At 47.4% G+C, this 16,848-nt stretch overlaps 1 protein-coding gene across 1 annotated transcript in view; it reads left to right on the forward strand.

Annotated features, from left to right (window-relative positions):
* Positions 1-16,848, forward strand: part of SLCO3A1 (solute carrier organic anion transporter family member 3A1) — a 138,230-nt gene that overhangs the window by 103,113 nt on the left and 18,269 nt on the right. The window contains exons 4-7 of the mRNA XM_053954768.1: positions 2,452-2,715; positions 11,213-11,377; positions 13,267-13,465; positions 14,344-14,482. Coding sequence (XP_053810743.1) covers positions 2,452-2,715; positions 11,213-11,377; positions 13,267-13,465; positions 14,344-14,482 — 767 coding nt within the window. The remainder of the gene's footprint in view (positions 1-2,451; positions 2,716-11,212; positions 11,378-13,266; positions 13,466-14,343; positions 14,483-16,848) is intronic.

A 16,848-nucleotide genomic window follows, 5' to 3' on the forward strand; every position in this document is an offset into this window, starting at 1 on the left:
CTGAGAAGTTAATTTGGTATCTCCTGGCCATTTTTAACATAAGACATTGCTCAGTATTTACAGCTCAAAAAGCCCCAGACAAGTACTGAGCCACAGACAAGAACTGTGGAAGGTTACTGCTGAGAAGCCTGGAAGGGCTGTGGCTCAGCCACTTTCCAGGGATGGTGCAGTGCTCCCAGCTCCAGGTCCAGCTGGCTTTGGCCACGATCAGTCACTGTCATGCAAAAGCTGAGGCACACGTGGACTTGGTTTTCGTATGGGAAAGAGTTTCCACTTTGCAGCTGGCTCTGCCTTGGAGCTCGAGGTGGCATAAGGAGAGCAAGCTCCAGGGGGTTGAGCCTTGTCCTGCTCCCTGTTTTGGGCAGGTGTGGGACACCAGCATGCTGCTGCACTGCCCGCCACCCAGCAGCTATTTTAGGAAGGTAATATGAAGAAAACTCTGATTTGCCTGACTCTTCACACTGTTGTGTTCCCAAGAACCTGAAAAAAATGCACTTCAGGCAGGAGGAAATAACAGCAGAAGAATCCAATCCCTCCACAGCACTATTTTTCAAACTTTATCTGTGTTTGAGAGCTACGTGTTATTTTCCCTAAGGAGAAAAGAGTTTCCTTCTGTCTCAGCTTGAGAGACAACTTGATTGCCTCACTTGAGACAGATTTTTCAGAGTGGCAGTAACCAGACAGTCACCATGAACAGAGGAGCTTGTTATTCCAGCCATGTGGACGTGGGTCTCCCCCAGGAATCAGCTCCAGCACTGAGCACCCTTGTGGCTGTGGCAGCAAGGCAGCTGTTAGGAAAAGTTTTTCCTCTCCTGCTGTTTATATGTATTTCCTCAAACTGACTCCAGATCTTTCTTAGGCCTTACCTGTGCTGAGTGATGGCCTACAGGATACTCTAGCCTTTTATTTTACTTTTCTTCCTTTTCTGATTATTTCTGTGCTTTCCTGAGCCCATTTGATACTGTGGGTGGGTTTCTTTTCCAGGATTTAGGACTGTTGCACCCTCCAGTCACAGGTTCCCCTAAAGCCCAAATAGCAATCTCTCTTTTGCTGAAAAGGGCTGTGAAATCAAAGCGGAGGGAGCATTGAGCTCCTGGGAAAACAGGGTAGTAAGCAGGGTTGGAGGTGCAGTGTCCTTGTCTGTGCAGGTCTGTGCCAATAGGTGTCAGGTGAGTGTGACACACCTGGACAGGGATGCCCAAAACCTCAGTGCCAGCACAGGGGGCACTGGTGTACAGCAGCTTCCTAGAGCTGGCATAGCCAAAAACACTAGGGAGAAGCTCTGACTAGAGGGTGTTGCAGAAGCTGGGTGTACCATTTGGATAGAAGAGGGGATGGGAGCTGGTCCTAAGGATCTCTTGGATACGGAGGACACTGTGCACTGATGGCTCACATGCTACAGCTGTGAGGTTCACTGTGGGCTCCCACTGTGGGAATCCTTAAAATCAGAGGGTTTTGGGCAAGTTGCAAAAGGCAGGCCTCAGAGACAGCAGAACTGGGATTAGAGCTAAACAGTAGCCATAAGATTTGTCAGCAGAACAATTATAAAATAAGTAGAAGAGTAAGGGCAAATAGAACAATGGTCTGTGTATTAATGTTTGTCTAGAATAACTCCCTAAGCTACAGAAAAGTATATCTAGTGAGATATTAGGAAGTTCTAAGCTTAATAATGGAGCTCCATGCATTGTATCTTAAGGCTTACAAGCAGGTATTGTATTCAAAATAAGCGAGCATTGTTTTAACCAAAGGTACGTCTGTGGATATTCTCAGTTCAGTCGGAGAGAAAAAGAGACATTTCTACCAGGCTGGGCCTCGGAGAGAGTTGGAAAAGAATGTAAATAATTCACTATCTCTCTTGTTCACATTGTTTATAGATATGTTCTGCCACCATGTGTCATTCAGAGTGCACCAATGGTGTGAGATATTTTTACTTTAAGACCAATGAAATCAGTCTGCACGATGTTCTCTATAAATAGAGCGGTGCATTTGAAATAAATCAGTTTTCTTCTCGCCTTCTGAATTGGAGTTCTTCTGTTCCTATCCTGCCTCAACAGCGACAGTACATGTGCTTATAGTGGTTGGATAGAACTACTTGTCAGTATGCTTTTGCTTATTGCGATTGGTCAAAAAAGCTTTTAAAGTAAGTTGTAACATTAAGTTCTTGGTCTGCTGCCAGGGATGTGAGCTGCTGGCATCTTCCCATTGTCATAGCCATGTAATGAGACTGATGCTGCAAAATAAACAGCTCGAGACGTGTTCCTCAGCAGTCCCGTCCCGTTCGTGATTGGCACATAGTCCCCCGGCCAGCAATGTCCCACCTTGTGTCTTGTGCCCCTCCCTTGCCAGCAAAGGCCCCAACAACCGCCTTGCAGCCCCCGGGATCCTTCACACCGCTGTCTTTCCCTCCCCGTGGCCAAGCCGCTGACTGACTCGTGTTTGCTCCCCCCACAGGTAAGCTGGACATAACCCCGGACGACCCTCGGTGGATCGGAGCGTGGTGGGGAGGCTTCCTGCTCTGTGGTGCCTTACTCTTCTTCTCGTCCCTGCCGATGTTCGGCTTCCCGCAGTCGCTGCCGCCGCGGCCGGAGCGCGCCGGGGAGAGCGAGCAGGCCATGCTCCCCGACAGGGACTACGAGCGGCCCAAGCCCAGCAACGGGGTCCTGCGGCACCCGCTGGATGGGGACAGCAGCACCACCTGCTTCCAGCAGCTGCGAGGTGAGGCGTGAGCCGTGCTGTCCGTGAGGCTCAGCAGCAGGGCCCGTCAAAAGCCACCCCAGAAATCACTAGCCTCGAGTTTCAGTCCTTAGCTGCTATTTAATTATCTCCGGTGTTGCCCGCGTCTGAAAGAGAGATTTCGTTCCACTCGAAAGCTTTGGGTTGTTTTTATTTAAGCTGCATGATAGTCCTGTAGAGTTGCTAAAAAATATGAAGGGGAGCACAGCTGGCACAGCAATTTGTGAACTTCTCTCCAGTGTACTGTCCTGCTCCCCTCTGCCTTCCGAAACGGAGAGTGAGCCAGCAAGGGCACTTAAAAGAAATTGGGAGCTCCTAGCACCTGAGCTTCAGCTTAGTGCAATCCCAGATACAAAGCAGCGAGTGCTGGGCATCACCACAGCTCTTAAACTGAAATGGGAAGAGGGAGATACCAGCCCAGAATAGCAGCAAAATGGCAGGGTAGAGCATGATTTGTAGCAAATTAGAGAGAAAGCCTCACATCATGTCCTGCAGTGATGGAAATGGAGGTGACTCTAATTAAAGTCAGCTGAGGATCCAGCATTTCATGGGAGAGTGTGGGCAGATATCCTTTCTTTAGGCTGTACTGGGAAATCCTTCATCTGAGAGGGTGTTTCTGTAGCACTGGTGGCTGCTTCCCACTCCCTGTTGCTGTGGCAGAGCAGGTTTCATTACTGCCTGATGCATTTAGATAAATGAGGACAAAATCACTTACTCCCTGTGCAGTCACCTTAATTGGGAATTGGATGAAGTGCGAGTGGGATGGAAAAACAGAGTTCAGGGGAAAACTGTTGTCTAAATATATAAAAATGCCTTGAATACTACATGTGGTTTTCATTAAGGGAAGGTCAAAGATGTGAAATTTTGACTTGATGAGGAAATGCAGAAGGAAGGTAAAGGGATAAATTGTTTGAAACTCAGTCAGTAAAATTCATTTCTTCATCCTTTCATCCTTGTTGCAAGGATTTTCTCTTGAATAGGCTTTTCCCACTGTATGTCCTTATGGATAGTTCTGTGGCTTTTGTTGTGTACACATCAGAGTGTCTGCTTCTGGCCACTGAGCTTTTGGAATGAGCACTGGAAATGGTTGCAGATTTTTATATAGTAAAATGAAAGAATATGATGTATCCCTGCTGCATGGAGGGGCAGCAGTTCAGCCTGAGGATGGTGCTGAGCATCTTGCACACAGGGAGGCCATGGGGGGTTCACTGAGCATCTGTTGCTCATTGAAGTAGAGAAATTAAACTGCCACATCCGTATGCTTCAAGTATTGATTACATCAGGAGGCACCACAGGCCTCCACGTTAGCCCTCTCACTGGGTAACCCCATTTCGGATCAGTCAGTATTCCAGGAGCCTCTTTGGAGATGGACTTTGAAATAAAATTTACATCACATCAAATAAGACAAGGAATGACCTTTTTAGTTATTCCTTTGAGGCTGTCACAGGCGACACGGTGTTGGTATCTGACATCTCCTTTCAAATCCCTTGCCACTGTTGTCATAGTCAGAATGTGGTCAAGAGTCACATTGCTGCAGTGAGGCAAACACACCTCATCATTCCTGAAGAGCGGTGTTTCAGGTGATGGTTTAACCTTTCTGTGGGTGTACATTACTTTGATAGCAGCTGAAATATCTGTATGCATTTCTTTGTGGCAGTTCTTAGTCTCGCTAATTTGTTGATTCTCCTTTGGAGAACGTTAAGACTGTTTAGGCTTTTTCATAGGGTAAAAAAGGCTCTTAATTACATACAGAGGTTAAAAATATGTATGTGCATGCATAGTCATGTCTTCTGTCCTAATATGACCTTGGATTTTGCATGAATTTGTGACTCTGAACAGAATTCATGGAATCATAGAATGGCATGAGTTGGAAGGGACCTTAAAAATCATCTAGTTCCAACCCCCCTGCATGGGCAGGGACACCTTTCGCTAGGCCAGCTTGTTCAGAGCTCCATCCATTCTGGCTCTGAACACTTCCAGGGATGGGACAAGCACAGCTTCTCTGGGCAGCAGCAGAGGATTTGCCTCTACAGGGGGCTGGGGCCGGAGATGCTCCTTGGGGTTTGTATGGCCATGACTCTGACTCATTTTTAGCAAGCGTTGGTTGTGCAGCTGGTCCTGGACAGGGCTGTCCCTGCTGTAAGTCCATGTCTGCACGGAGGTGTGGATTGTCCATCTCTTGTGCAGGTGTGGGGAGGAAGAGCTGTTTCTCTGGACTGATTATGCAAACACCCTCTGTATCAACAGCACATCCTGAGAGGATGAACTGCATCTCCTTTTTGGCTACTGAAGGAGCTTTATTGTTTTTTCTTACATTTGTTTCCAAGCCTTGCAGTGACTGCCACAGGAGAAAGGACATGGTAGGAGAGGGAGCAGGGCAGTGTCAGCTGGGGACATGCTCTGAGCTGGGTCATGGCTGTTAGCTAGAGACATGGCACGGCTGGCAAGTGGGAGGACGCTCCAGACACCACAAGATCTGCTGAAAGTCAGTGGGATGGAGGGCTGGCAGAGATTCCTTGGCTTTCTCTAGCCTTAGCATGCAGAAAAAAAGCCAGGACTAATATATAAGGGACATGCTCAAAGTATTGATCTTTTACATCTCTGTCAAAGTCTAAGCAGGAGGGAGGGCCCAGGTTTTGGGAAGCCCTGGCATCTCTTCCTGTGGGGTATTTTCATGCCAGGAAGAAGCAGTCTTAAGAAGAGCTCTAAACTTGAAATGCAAGTGGTGCCTTTGAACAGCACGAGGTGAAGAGGCAATCAAAGGCAGTGGAGGCAGCAGGGGGCTCAGCACAGGGGCACAGCAGCTCAGGCAGGAAAGCTTTGGGACAGTCCTGGGAGCTGCTTCCCATGGCTAAACTGGCATGTGAATGCTGCACCACTTTGCCTGATCAGCATTTCATTTTAGCAAAGCAAATCCATTTGGGAGCACAGAGAAGTGAAGGATTAACAGCAGTGGAAGTCTGAATAAATGCTGCCATTGCTCTTTGCTCCTGCCTGGCAGGGTTGTTCCAGCCCTGTGCTGTCCGTGTGGTCTGTGAGAGCACTTCAGGCATGGGTTGGGCAGTCCCTGATCTTCTGGGGGGCACAGCTTTGCTTTCCTACCTCTGCTCTGCCTTGGAGACCTCTCTGCTCCTCAGGGCCAGAGAAGATGCTCGGCTCTGTCAGGGCACCTGTGCCCTCTGCTTGAGTCTGTCCAGCATCTGCCCTCTCACTGGCTGCCTCTGACACACCACCTGCTCTGGGACGTGCTTGGAAATAGTTTGTTAAAACCCTTCTCGTTTTTTCACCCAGAAATGTCACATTTATTGAACTGAGCGGCCAGTTCTGATGAAATTTGATTTCGGAATGCTTCCTCGGCATGATCTTTAACACCTCTGAAACATTCTGCCCTAAGTGCATTCTGTTTAGCAATGATTTAAACCAGAAATTCGTTACGTTCTGCCGCTCCGTCTAGCAAGAGAGATTAAAACCCTAAAAGGATTGAAATTGATATGGAATCCTCCAGGTTTGGAAAGGGAAGCTCATTCATGAGAAATTAAAAGAAAACTCACTGTGGAATTAAATGAATTTCAGAACTGCAAATTCCCTAGATTTGGAAACATTTTGGTTTCTTTCCAGCTTCATTTTCAGGAGTGTAGGAGAGCTGGGATGTACAGCTGACAGCTGCCTTGTCTTCAGTTCCATCCTGCTCCGTGTACCATTCTGCTGAATACCTAGGGAGGGAGCTGCTCTGAATCTGGGATTTCTCTCCCAAAAAGTGCTTGCTGGGAGCATAGTGCTAGGCCAGAAGCTCCCAGCTGTGCAGGGAGGACCTGGACCATAGGGAGCCTGTAATCCTCAGTGGGAGTTCATAGGATTGGGCAGGATTAAAGGCTAACAAGAGTAGTTTTTAACTCCTGACTTCTCATGACTGATAGTGACAAGCTTTTGGAGAGGGCTCCATCTATACCTTCATTCACAGCTGCAGCGGTGAGGCTTTGGCCCAGGTTTAGATTTTAATGCCTCTTTGGATTTGGCTCTTGTCCCCCTGCAAACACTTCAAAGGTTTGCTGAGAAGTCCAAGTCTTAGGTGAGAAGGTGGTGATCATAAAAGGCATCAGGTCCCATCAGTCTTTGAGTTTCCTTTGGCTTGTGTTTCATGAGGGTGCAGGTACTGTTGTCGGGTTTTTCATGGCTGATTCCAAGCCAGCATCTTGTTGTCAGCACCTTTAAAAAATTCAGAAAGGCCTTCAGCTTGCACACGTCAGGACCAAAGCTGAGCAGCAGCTGAAGGCAGGCAGAGCCTGTCTCCAGAAAATGCTTTTCCATGACTTCTGTGTCACAGGTGAGAGAGGTTTCTGTCCTCCTCTCAATTCAAGTAAAGGTGGTTCCTGCAGGGAAGATGATGGACTAGAAGGAACTGCTTTCCATGCTTGAGTATGTAACTGCTGCTTCAAGCTTGCATCTTGTCAGGAAGACTTCTTTGATTTATGTGTCATGCTTTTCCCTCATATCCATTATGATAATTTTGCCAAGGCCACATGGAACTTTATCATACTAACCTCACCTGAGATATCTTCAGCACCTCTTGCCTTACTCCATATTCTCTTCTACAGGAGCTACCTGTTTCCAGAATGTGTTCTATTGTTGCTGCCTGTGCTGATTTCTTCATCCCTTTTTCCTCAAGCCAGGTGAAGATTTTGCCTTTTGTTTTCTCTTCAGAACTGAGGCTTGCTGCTGACGTGGGTAGTAGAAAGTTGTATTTTGGCTCAATACTACATTTTGCTTTTCCCTCACCACTCTGTCCTAGGTGGACTGGGCTGTAAACCTCCCTCTAATTTATTACTTTGCTTTCTGTGTTCTTCATCTTTACTGCAAATTGAAAACATGTCTCTGTAGGGTGCTCCAACCAGAAACAGGGGCCTTGGTGATTGTAATGTTCCAAACAATTCATTTCAAGCACCAACGTGATGATTATAGTTTGTCGTTTCTGGAGAGTAGTTAAACCTCGTGTAATGAGGTTGCCAATTATCCCCGCTACTCCCCGATGTGCAGTGACAAATCAAAGCTACTTGGTGTACATAAGTGTGTGCATTTGTCAAGCCCCTGGCCTGTCATCCACAGAGGCCCCACGGAGGGAGACAGGGAGGGGGTTTGGATGCCTTGGCACCGGTGTTGCTTGAGGGTGAAAAGGTGGGAAGTCAGGGGTTTGGTTGGGGGTATTGGAGAGCTTTGGGACATCCACCCCATCCCTCCCAGCCTGTGGATGATCCTGTGACCAGCACTGCACGTGGATGGTCTGAAGAGTTGGGATTAAAGCACTTTTCACTACTTTCAGCAGTGAAAAGAGGTGTTGTGTTCTCCTCAGTGCATCTTGCCATGGCAGTGGGAATCACTTTTCTGCCACGATTTCTGGAGCGTATCGGGTGCATCAGGATGAGGATGGCAAATGAGCTCATCGTTCTGGGAGTGGGAGGTCAAGTCTGTCTGTGTGCCATGTCTGCTGCAGCTCGTGGGTTCTCCAGGTAGATTTTTGAGACTGTTTGGACTCCAAAAGACTTTTCCCACTTGGCAAATGGACTTCATTTGAGCTTTGTAGCTGCAAAGGGCTGCTCCAAAGTGTTCAGGTAACCTTTGGGCCTGTAAAGGTATGGGGTAATGTTGACCATGACACTGCTGGGTTGGCTCCAGTGGAAAAGCACCATCCATAGTTGTGTTCCCCAGGGCTTCACTGTCCCCCATCAGGCATTTCCATTCCTACTCCATACCCAGCACCATAAGCCAAGCAGCTGAAAGCATGTCACTCTAGTCCATTGAGAGATTTTTAAACTTTGCTGCTGACTTTTTACCTTTTTCCCAGAGGTATTTCACCCCAAGAACTGAGACAGATGAGGCAGCAGCCGGTGTCAAATGATTGATCTTAGCGAATGGTAGTAGCAAGATGAAAGGATATTAAATTCTATAGGGAACCCCGTGCTATTTCCCTTAGAAGATGAAAGAGAATGAGCTAGCCCTGGCTGAGGAGATGGTGGAGGCTGCAGACACTGCTTGAGTTGTCTGTGCACTCTTTGCACTGGGTTTTGTGTCCCACATGCCTGATGGTACAGAGTCCTGTTGCAGTAGACAGTGGTCCAACATTCAGCAGAGGACAGAATCTGTACCAGACAGCTCACAGGAAGGAGAAGCAATGATCGTGGAATCATGGAATCACAAAAAGATTGGCATCAGAAAGGACCTTAAAGATCATTTTGTTCCAGACACCTCACCATAGACAGGGACACCTTCCACTAGACCAGGTTGCTCAAAGCCCCATCCAGCCTGGCCTTGAACACTTCCAGTGGCATCCACAGCTTCTCTGAGCAACCTGTTCCCATGTCTCACACCCTCACAGTAAAGAACTTCTTCCTTATATCTAATGTAATCCCTCCTCTTTCCGTTTAAAGCCATTACTCATTGTCCTGTCACTACACTTCCTTGTCAGAAGTCCCTCTCCAGCTCTCCTGTAGCCCCTTTAGGTGATGAAGTGCTGTGACTTGGAGCCCTGTACTGCCAGACAAGGCACTTATGAGGGGTTCCTCTTCCATGTGAGATGCTGCAATAACTCTGCAAATTTTTTGTTGTCCACCCCAAGCACAGAAGATGGATTTTGACCTTGGTAGTGCATGATGGTTGGGTGCCAACTTCAGAAATAAATGTCCGTGATCTTTAGCTTCCTCCTGCAAAAGGCAGGCTGTCATCACTATTGTTTGGTGGATAAAGTTAGAGCTAGACCTTAGTGTCTTTGGATTTAAATTGGCACAAAGCTACATCTCAAGGAATCCATTAATCTTGAACAAACTGAACTCCCGAGGCACAACAGTCATTAATACCTTAAATATGACTTTTCAAGCTCAGTACTGCCAAGTCCACCCTTTCATTTTCTTTATTTTTCCTGGCAAGAAGGGGAAATTCTGTAGGTGGCCACCAAAGAATTGAAGGAAGCAGCAGGTGGCTTCTGAAATTTATCCATGTCTGAATTCCCCCATCCCCATTCCTCCCACACAGTATTTTTTCCCCCTTTTTTCTTTTCTTTTTTCACCTGTTCTGCTAAAAATTGCTATGCCTCTTGCACCTTAATTATGTTCAGTAAATCTTTAGCAAGCAGAAATTTTGTACAGCTTGGAAAAATGTTTCTGATATAAAGAGACTAGAAACTGTGAAGTGACCTCTTCCAAAAAGGTTAGACCAAACCTAATTATAACCCTTTTTTCCACTGTCCCCAAGAAAGAACCAAGGGCACCCAAGCAGAGCCTTGACAAAGAGCTGTGCATTCTCTGCTGAGGCCAGTGCAAAAAAATCCCTGAGGGAAGACATAAGCCAGCACCAGAGAAACATCATCTGCCAGTCCCTGGTACACCACAGGGAATCTGGGGGATGGATTTTCAAAATGCAAATAGGGGTCCATTGAGGCTCCACTACACTACTTCAAGGTAATTTTCAAACTTAATGATTTTCACATTTAATTCAGGGAGAAATTAGTCATCAGGTATTGAGTCAAAGGAAGGCTCTCTTCTGTACTGGGATGCTCTCCTGTTCAAGCTATGTTAGCTCAACAATAATTAAAATGCTCGCTGGAGTAGAAAACGTGCAATCTGATTCATTAGACAGATTTCCCTTTGTAGGGTAACTCTTGTTTGCTTATGGGAAATTGAGATGGGCTTGGAAGAGAAAGGACTCTAGACACGGATGATTTGGAAGGGGAGAGCCAAGGGATCATGAAACCAGAGCCACACGTGTGTGTCCTACACAGTGAACAGCTCAGCACGTCCTCTTCCACCCTCTTAAGCACAGGAGGGTCTACATGGAAGGCTGGAGAAGCCTTAGGTTGTGGGAACACACAGACTGACAAGCCTGTCCCAGGAAGGAGGACCCTTGTGCCATGGGTATCCATGGGCCAGGCTAAGCCTGAGAGTTTCAGCTTGCTGAAAACACCCACATGTGCTGCACAAAGGTGACCATCAGTGAGTGAGCCAGTTTGGAATAGGAAAGCGAATCAAATCTGAATGACAGGAGAAGGAAAAGCCAGATGTGAGCTGGGTTAGTTTGTGTCTGAAAGCTTGCAAGAATTTATGATGAATACAGCACTGATGGCACCCATCAGCTGGCTCAGCTTTGTTCATGGGGAGCAGGTACAGAAAGGAGAAGGGGATACCAGGTTTTGATTGACTTCTCTGTGGGGAAAACAAAAAGCAATATGGGAAATTTTTCTCATTCATCCAATTTTCAAAATCATCTGTAAGAGTAAATAATATTTCTTTTTGCACCCTCTTGGTTCTTGAATCTTTAAGTGGCACTGTTGGGGTGTTTCACTTTGTTCTGGTGTTCCCTCATTTCAAGCAGCTTGTCTGTGCAGAACAGGAAATTTCTCCTGCTGTGAAGTGAGTTTACCCTACAGAAGAGGAGAAAGGCACCTCAAGTAAAGTGTACAGAGAAACACCTCTCCCTTTTTCCTTTCTTCTAGTGATCCCCAAAGTGACTAAGCACCTGCTCTCCAACCCCGTGTTCACCTGCATCATCCTGGCAGCCTGCATGGAGATCGCGGTGGTGGCCGGCTTCGCCGCCTTCCTGGGCAAGTACCTGGAGCAGCAGTTCAACCTCACCACCTCATCTGCCAACCAGCTGCTGGGTGAGTAACCACAGGGGACACCAAACCTCTGCCCTCCAAAGGGATTTAAAAGCGTTCAGCGTGGCTGGTAACTGCTGCCAGTCTCGCTGGTTAGGCTGCCCAAAAAGTGACTTGTCTGACATGTGGGGATGTGTCTGTGAGTGAGAGGTTGACCTTCAGCTGTGCCATGGCTGCAGGGCCCAGGGCAGACCTCCAGCATCCTTTCTCCACTGCATCCTGCTGCCATCACTTCCCCTGTGGCCCAGCCTGTTGTGTGGGACTCCCAGGATAGGAGAGTCTTTGAGAGCCTTGGATGCAGCAGAAATGCACTGTCTGGTTGCCCAAGACTGCAGTTGCTCTCCAAGTGATAGTGTGGCCCATTGAACTGCTTGTTTCATGGTCTGGTGCCCCACAGTTCTGCAGCCCATCTCAGTCTGGGTTAGGAAGCCCAGTGTCTCCTGTTAGTCACTGCTTTCCCCTTGGCCTGGAAATGACAAGATTGCAATGAGCAGTTCAATACCTGAGTTAGTGCAGCTTGGTCGTCTTTCAAATGTCCCTTCTCTCTGACCATTCCATGCTGCTGTGATTTCACATTCTACATTTCTCAGTGTTCATTTGTTCCCTGTCAGGACACTGATGGCAGAATAGTCATTTATTTTCTGCTGCTGCTCATCCCAGGCAGGCCCAGCCATTTGTTTATGACAGCCCTTCTCTCAGCAGCACCCAATTAAGATATCTGCAAGTTGATCTTGGACGATCTGCGACCACAGCTCGCCAGATGGGCAGCTGGCAGTGATCTGTCAAAAACTGGGACATCAGGAAGTGGGTGGATCTTCATAGCATAACAAGGAGTTTGCAAGCTGCTCTCCTGACAGTTGTTTATTTCCCTATTAAACTCATTGATATCTTCTGGTTTTGGCTTGGTTTTCCAAAAGAGACAATCCCCTGCACTCAGCCTTGCTTCCCCCAGCAACCCAGGAATTTGCTAGTGAATTTTAATATGATTTGACAGAAGGCCAGAGGTCTCAAAGTTGTTAGGCTTTTCCATCTTCCCTGAAAATTAAAGGCTTGGCAAAGGAAAGTAACTTTACTGTTGACCCAGTGGGAGAAGGGGAAAAGCTGTTTGGTGGGAGCTGGCTGGGCAGTCAGCATGTGAGTGCAGCTGGGTGGCCAGCAAAGAGGGGATCACCCATGAGCTAGAGCACATCCTGCTTCTGAGCTGACAGTGGGAAAGGAGACTTGGATACCTCTGTGTTTCTCACAGCAACTTGCTTAAACAAAGTTGTAAATCAGATTTCTCACATGGTGTTTAAGGGAGTCTAGAAATGCCAGGACTGGGATTCTCTTCTAAGCACAGTTCAGGCGGTGAGATCTGGAGTGTAACTGGCAGCAAAGGGATAAAAGGGATCCCAAACAAGCATAGTGTGGTAATTTCTGTCTGTGCTGGAAAGGGAGTCACTTCTGGCAGTGATTTTGCATTTCACAGTTAAAAGAAAATTCTTTTAGGGAGATTTCATATTTTCAAATGCTGCTCCTGCCTAGTCTCTGAAGATCAGATTTCTGTGAGTCACACTGGCAGGGCTCATCCAAAGCCTCCAGACACTTTGGAAAATTCTTTACTTTATTTGCTGCTGCTTAGGTCAGGCTGGGCCAAGCTCAGCAAGTCTGGCATTCCCTCCAGCATGGCTGAGAACTGGCAGAAGATCCTGGTTCCTCCATGCAAGGCAGCATGCCTGTTTGCATCTGTTCCTTTTTTTAGGCAACCCCAGCTTGGTGCTACTCCAGCAGTTGGGCATTGCAAGGTTTCCTCATGCCAGCGCACAGATCTGGCTGCTGGAGAGTTCAGCACTGTCACGCTGTCACAATGTAGTTCCCTGGGCCTTGCTAACTGTTTTTTTTTTCTTTTGCAGGGATGACAGCAATCCCATGTGCATGTCTGGGCATATTCCTGGGTGGCCTCTTGGTGAAGAAGCTCAGCCTGTCTGCTCTGGGAGCCATCAGGATGGCCATGCTGGTGAACCTGGTGTCCACAGCTTGCTACGTGTCATTCCTGTTCCTGGGGTGTGACACAGGACCTGTGGCAGGGGTTACTGTTCCCTATGGAAACAAGTGAGTCCACAGAGAGTTTCAGGGAGCTTTACCAACATAAATCCATGTTAATGTCCTCGGCAGGCAGTGCTGGCCTTCAGACAACCATAGAGCAAGCACAGAGAAGGCAGTGCTGTATGGGCTCTTAGTCTGGGATGTTTCCATGCCACTCACCACTGAGAGAGCTGAGTACCTGCAGATGACAACAGAGTTTCATTAAAATCAAAATTCAGTCAAACTGAATCAAAAAGTGCCAGACCTAAGTCTGTACCTACAGGCACCTCTGTAGCATTGGGTCTGGTTTGTCCTGGCAGTAGGGTACATGCACTGCTCTGTACATTGATTTAAGTGCCTGAGGGGAATCTGTAGAACCAGGTTTTTGATGCCTGGAAATACAGATACGGTGAAGAGAGAGTGTTTTTGGCTGCAGGCTCATTTTAATGTGAGAAGTGAGGCCCACGTAACACTGTTTTGTCCTGCACTCACAGGACTTGGAGGGAGCTATTTGGTATTTTCTTCCTGAGTGCTCCTGTATGCAGTGGCAGCTCTTTAGATGACAACATCAGCCTGTCAGTTGCTTACAGTGTTGCAGAAAAACACAGAGCAATCTCCACAGCATCTCTTTGTGTTTCCTTGAGGATTCTTGTTGAGGTAACAGGACAGCCCAAGCCTTGCATTAGTTTCTCTTTTGCAGGGAGATAGTGGCCATGGCATTTCAGTCTCCAAGGAGAGGCTGTAGCCTGGATTTCTTTGAGCTGGAACCAGCTATCCTGCCCACTGCTTTTTTGTAATGTGTTTGCCTTAACTATCCCCCTCAAAGGCATCTTTGTGAGGCAACAAATGGAAAAGCTGTCTGATACCACACTGTCCATTAATTCCTTCCTCTCTTTGTCTTACAGCTCAACTCCAACCTCATCTCTGGACCCATATTCCCCGTGCAATAACAACTGTGAATGCCAAACTGATTCCTTCACTCCAGTGTGTGGGGCAGACGGGGTCACATACTTATCTGCCTGCTTTGCTGGCTGCAGCAGCACGGTGAGTGGCCTTTCCTGGGGACCTCTCGCCTCTAGGAACGGTTCTGGGAGCTCAAGTGAGTGAGGTTCTGCATGTCTGGTAGGGTAGCTCACCTACAGCCAGCAGTGGCTGCACCCCCAAAAGCTGATCTCACACCTCTGGTGGGCCTGAGCCCTGTTGTTTTTTCACTCTGTTCCATAAATGCCCACTCTCTCCAGCAGCAGCTGCCAAGGTCACCCACAGAGCAGGATGGGATCTCACAACCTCCTGCCCTGGTCTTCTCCTCAGCAGGGAAGCAAGGGATGTGATAGGAGATCTGCACAGGTGTCCAGTGGCAGAACACATCCTCTGCAAGAGATTCCTAACCCAGAACAGACCAGCTGAGGAACCAGCTTCTCTTTTATCCTGCCACTTCTCATCTCCCCTCTTCTCCACCTGCCCATGTTTGCCCTGCCCAACCCTTTTAGTCTTTTTCCTATTGCTCTTTCCCTGAATCTGCTTCCTAGATAGTTGTGAGCAGTTCCTGGTTTTATCCACCCTTGTTTAAGCTTTCCTTTAACTCCACTTGCTTATTTCTCTTTCCTTGCTTTGCTCTGAGGCAGCAGCAAGAGCAGTTGTCAGGGGAGCAGAGTTCCCATCCAAAGACATTCTGCATTTTTCAGTTCTCTCTAAGAGTTTTTTTCCCTTAGAAAACTCTTAAAGACCAAACTATCTCTCTGTAAAGAAGATGTGGGGAATTTTTAACAGTATCTTGAAAGCCAGCTTTTTCATTTTTTGCTGCTGAAATGTTAATGTCATCTGGGGTACACTGAAAATGAGTGCCTGCTGCTCCTGTGGGTGGGGACTGGTGGGATCCCTCCATCCTTGCTCGCTGCCTGGGGCTGTGCCTGTGGTGATCACTGCTGTGTGGAGTCTGTGGGAGGTCAGCCTGGTCACAGGGGCTGTTTGTGCCTACACATCAGTGCTCACCACATGCAATTATCCCTCCATGGCTTCATCCTTCCTCTTTGAGGAAATACCAAACCTCCCTTCCTGTCCTGGAGACAAAGCACATGTGAGTGCTGCTGAGCAGACACATCTTGTCTCCTCCTTTCCCTCTCCAGCCTCAGAGATGTAGGCATCCCTTTGAAACACCAGTTTTGACCTTTCAGCAGCCCTACAAGGATCTACATCAGTGTGTGACACATGAAGGTGTTACCTCCTGCCCTCTTCTTCCTCCTCCTCCCAATAAGTCAGCACCCGAGATGGCTGCAGGATGATTTTAAGAAGAAACCAGCTTGTTTCAGGCCCACAGAATCGTCTCTCACCAGTTCACCAAGCCTTCAGCAAGAGTACAGCTGATGTTGGTGTGTGGCTGCAGCGTGGGAGCGATCTCCTCGCTGTGCAGTGTAGGGCAAAGCTCTGGCTCCTCTGGAAGGAGCATGGTAATGAAAATTCAGCTCTGCCCCTTCAGTCTGCAGCTGCCTGATCTTGTGCTCTGCAAGGCAAAAAACCTCTCAGCAAAAAACTCACTCTCCCTCATGCTTTCTCTTACTCACTCTTTCTTATTTTGCCTTTTTGTTGTCATCCTTGGGGTTCTTCTCATCTCTTTGTTTTGTGGGGGTTTTTTTGCAGTAACATTTTGAACACAAATTGGTGAAGCAATAGCATCTGCTGGAAAGGGCATTATCAAGAATTATGGACCAGTTTGGTCATGCAATGGCCTTGAGGCAAAGCCAAATTGCCAAACCAAGTTTTAAACCCATAATCCAGGTAATGACCTGTCTGGAGGGTCTTGTGAATGTTATGTGCTTGTGATGAGCCAAGGGTTGCTTTTTACTGGGACATAAAATCCTCTGAATGCTTTATTTAACTTTACTACATTTTACGTTTCTGACTGCTTCTCTTCACTTTTCCTCTGTGAACTATTTCTAAAAGCAATGTATAGCTCAGTTATTTTTTTTTCTTTTTCATTCCTTCTCTCTTACTGAGGTGATTCCAGAGGTGCACTTGTCCAAAAAGCCATAGGAATGTCAGTGCTGGTAGGCAGAGCTCTGGCACCCCCAAGAACTTTTCTTTCAAGCCATTCCTGGGAGTGACCCTTGCATACCACGTGTTGGACTGTGCATCTTGTTTGTTTGATGCCATTGACTCTCTCAGCATTTTGGCTGGACACACATGAATTCCAGCTTGGAGTTACTGTGCTGGCACCTCACAGCTTTGCATTGAAATACCAGCCTGTCCCTTCCCTATCAGAGCCAGGGCTTAAAAAATGAGTAATTAAAAACATGGGTAATTTGCATGGATAATCACACCAAAGTCAAGATGCTGTTAAAGGTGTAAACTCTGCATCTGTGTAGCTTCACAGGCACACATAAATCTGGGTGTGCAGGTTGCTGGGCAGCAGA

Source organism: Vidua chalybeata, chromosome 13, assembly GCF_026979565.1.
Source record: "Vidua chalybeata isolate OUT-0048 chromosome 13, bVidCha1 merged haplotype, whole genome shotgun sequence".
Taxonomy (NCBI): Eukaryota; Metazoa; Chordata; class Aves; order Passeriformes; family Viduidae; genus Vidua; species Vidua chalybeata.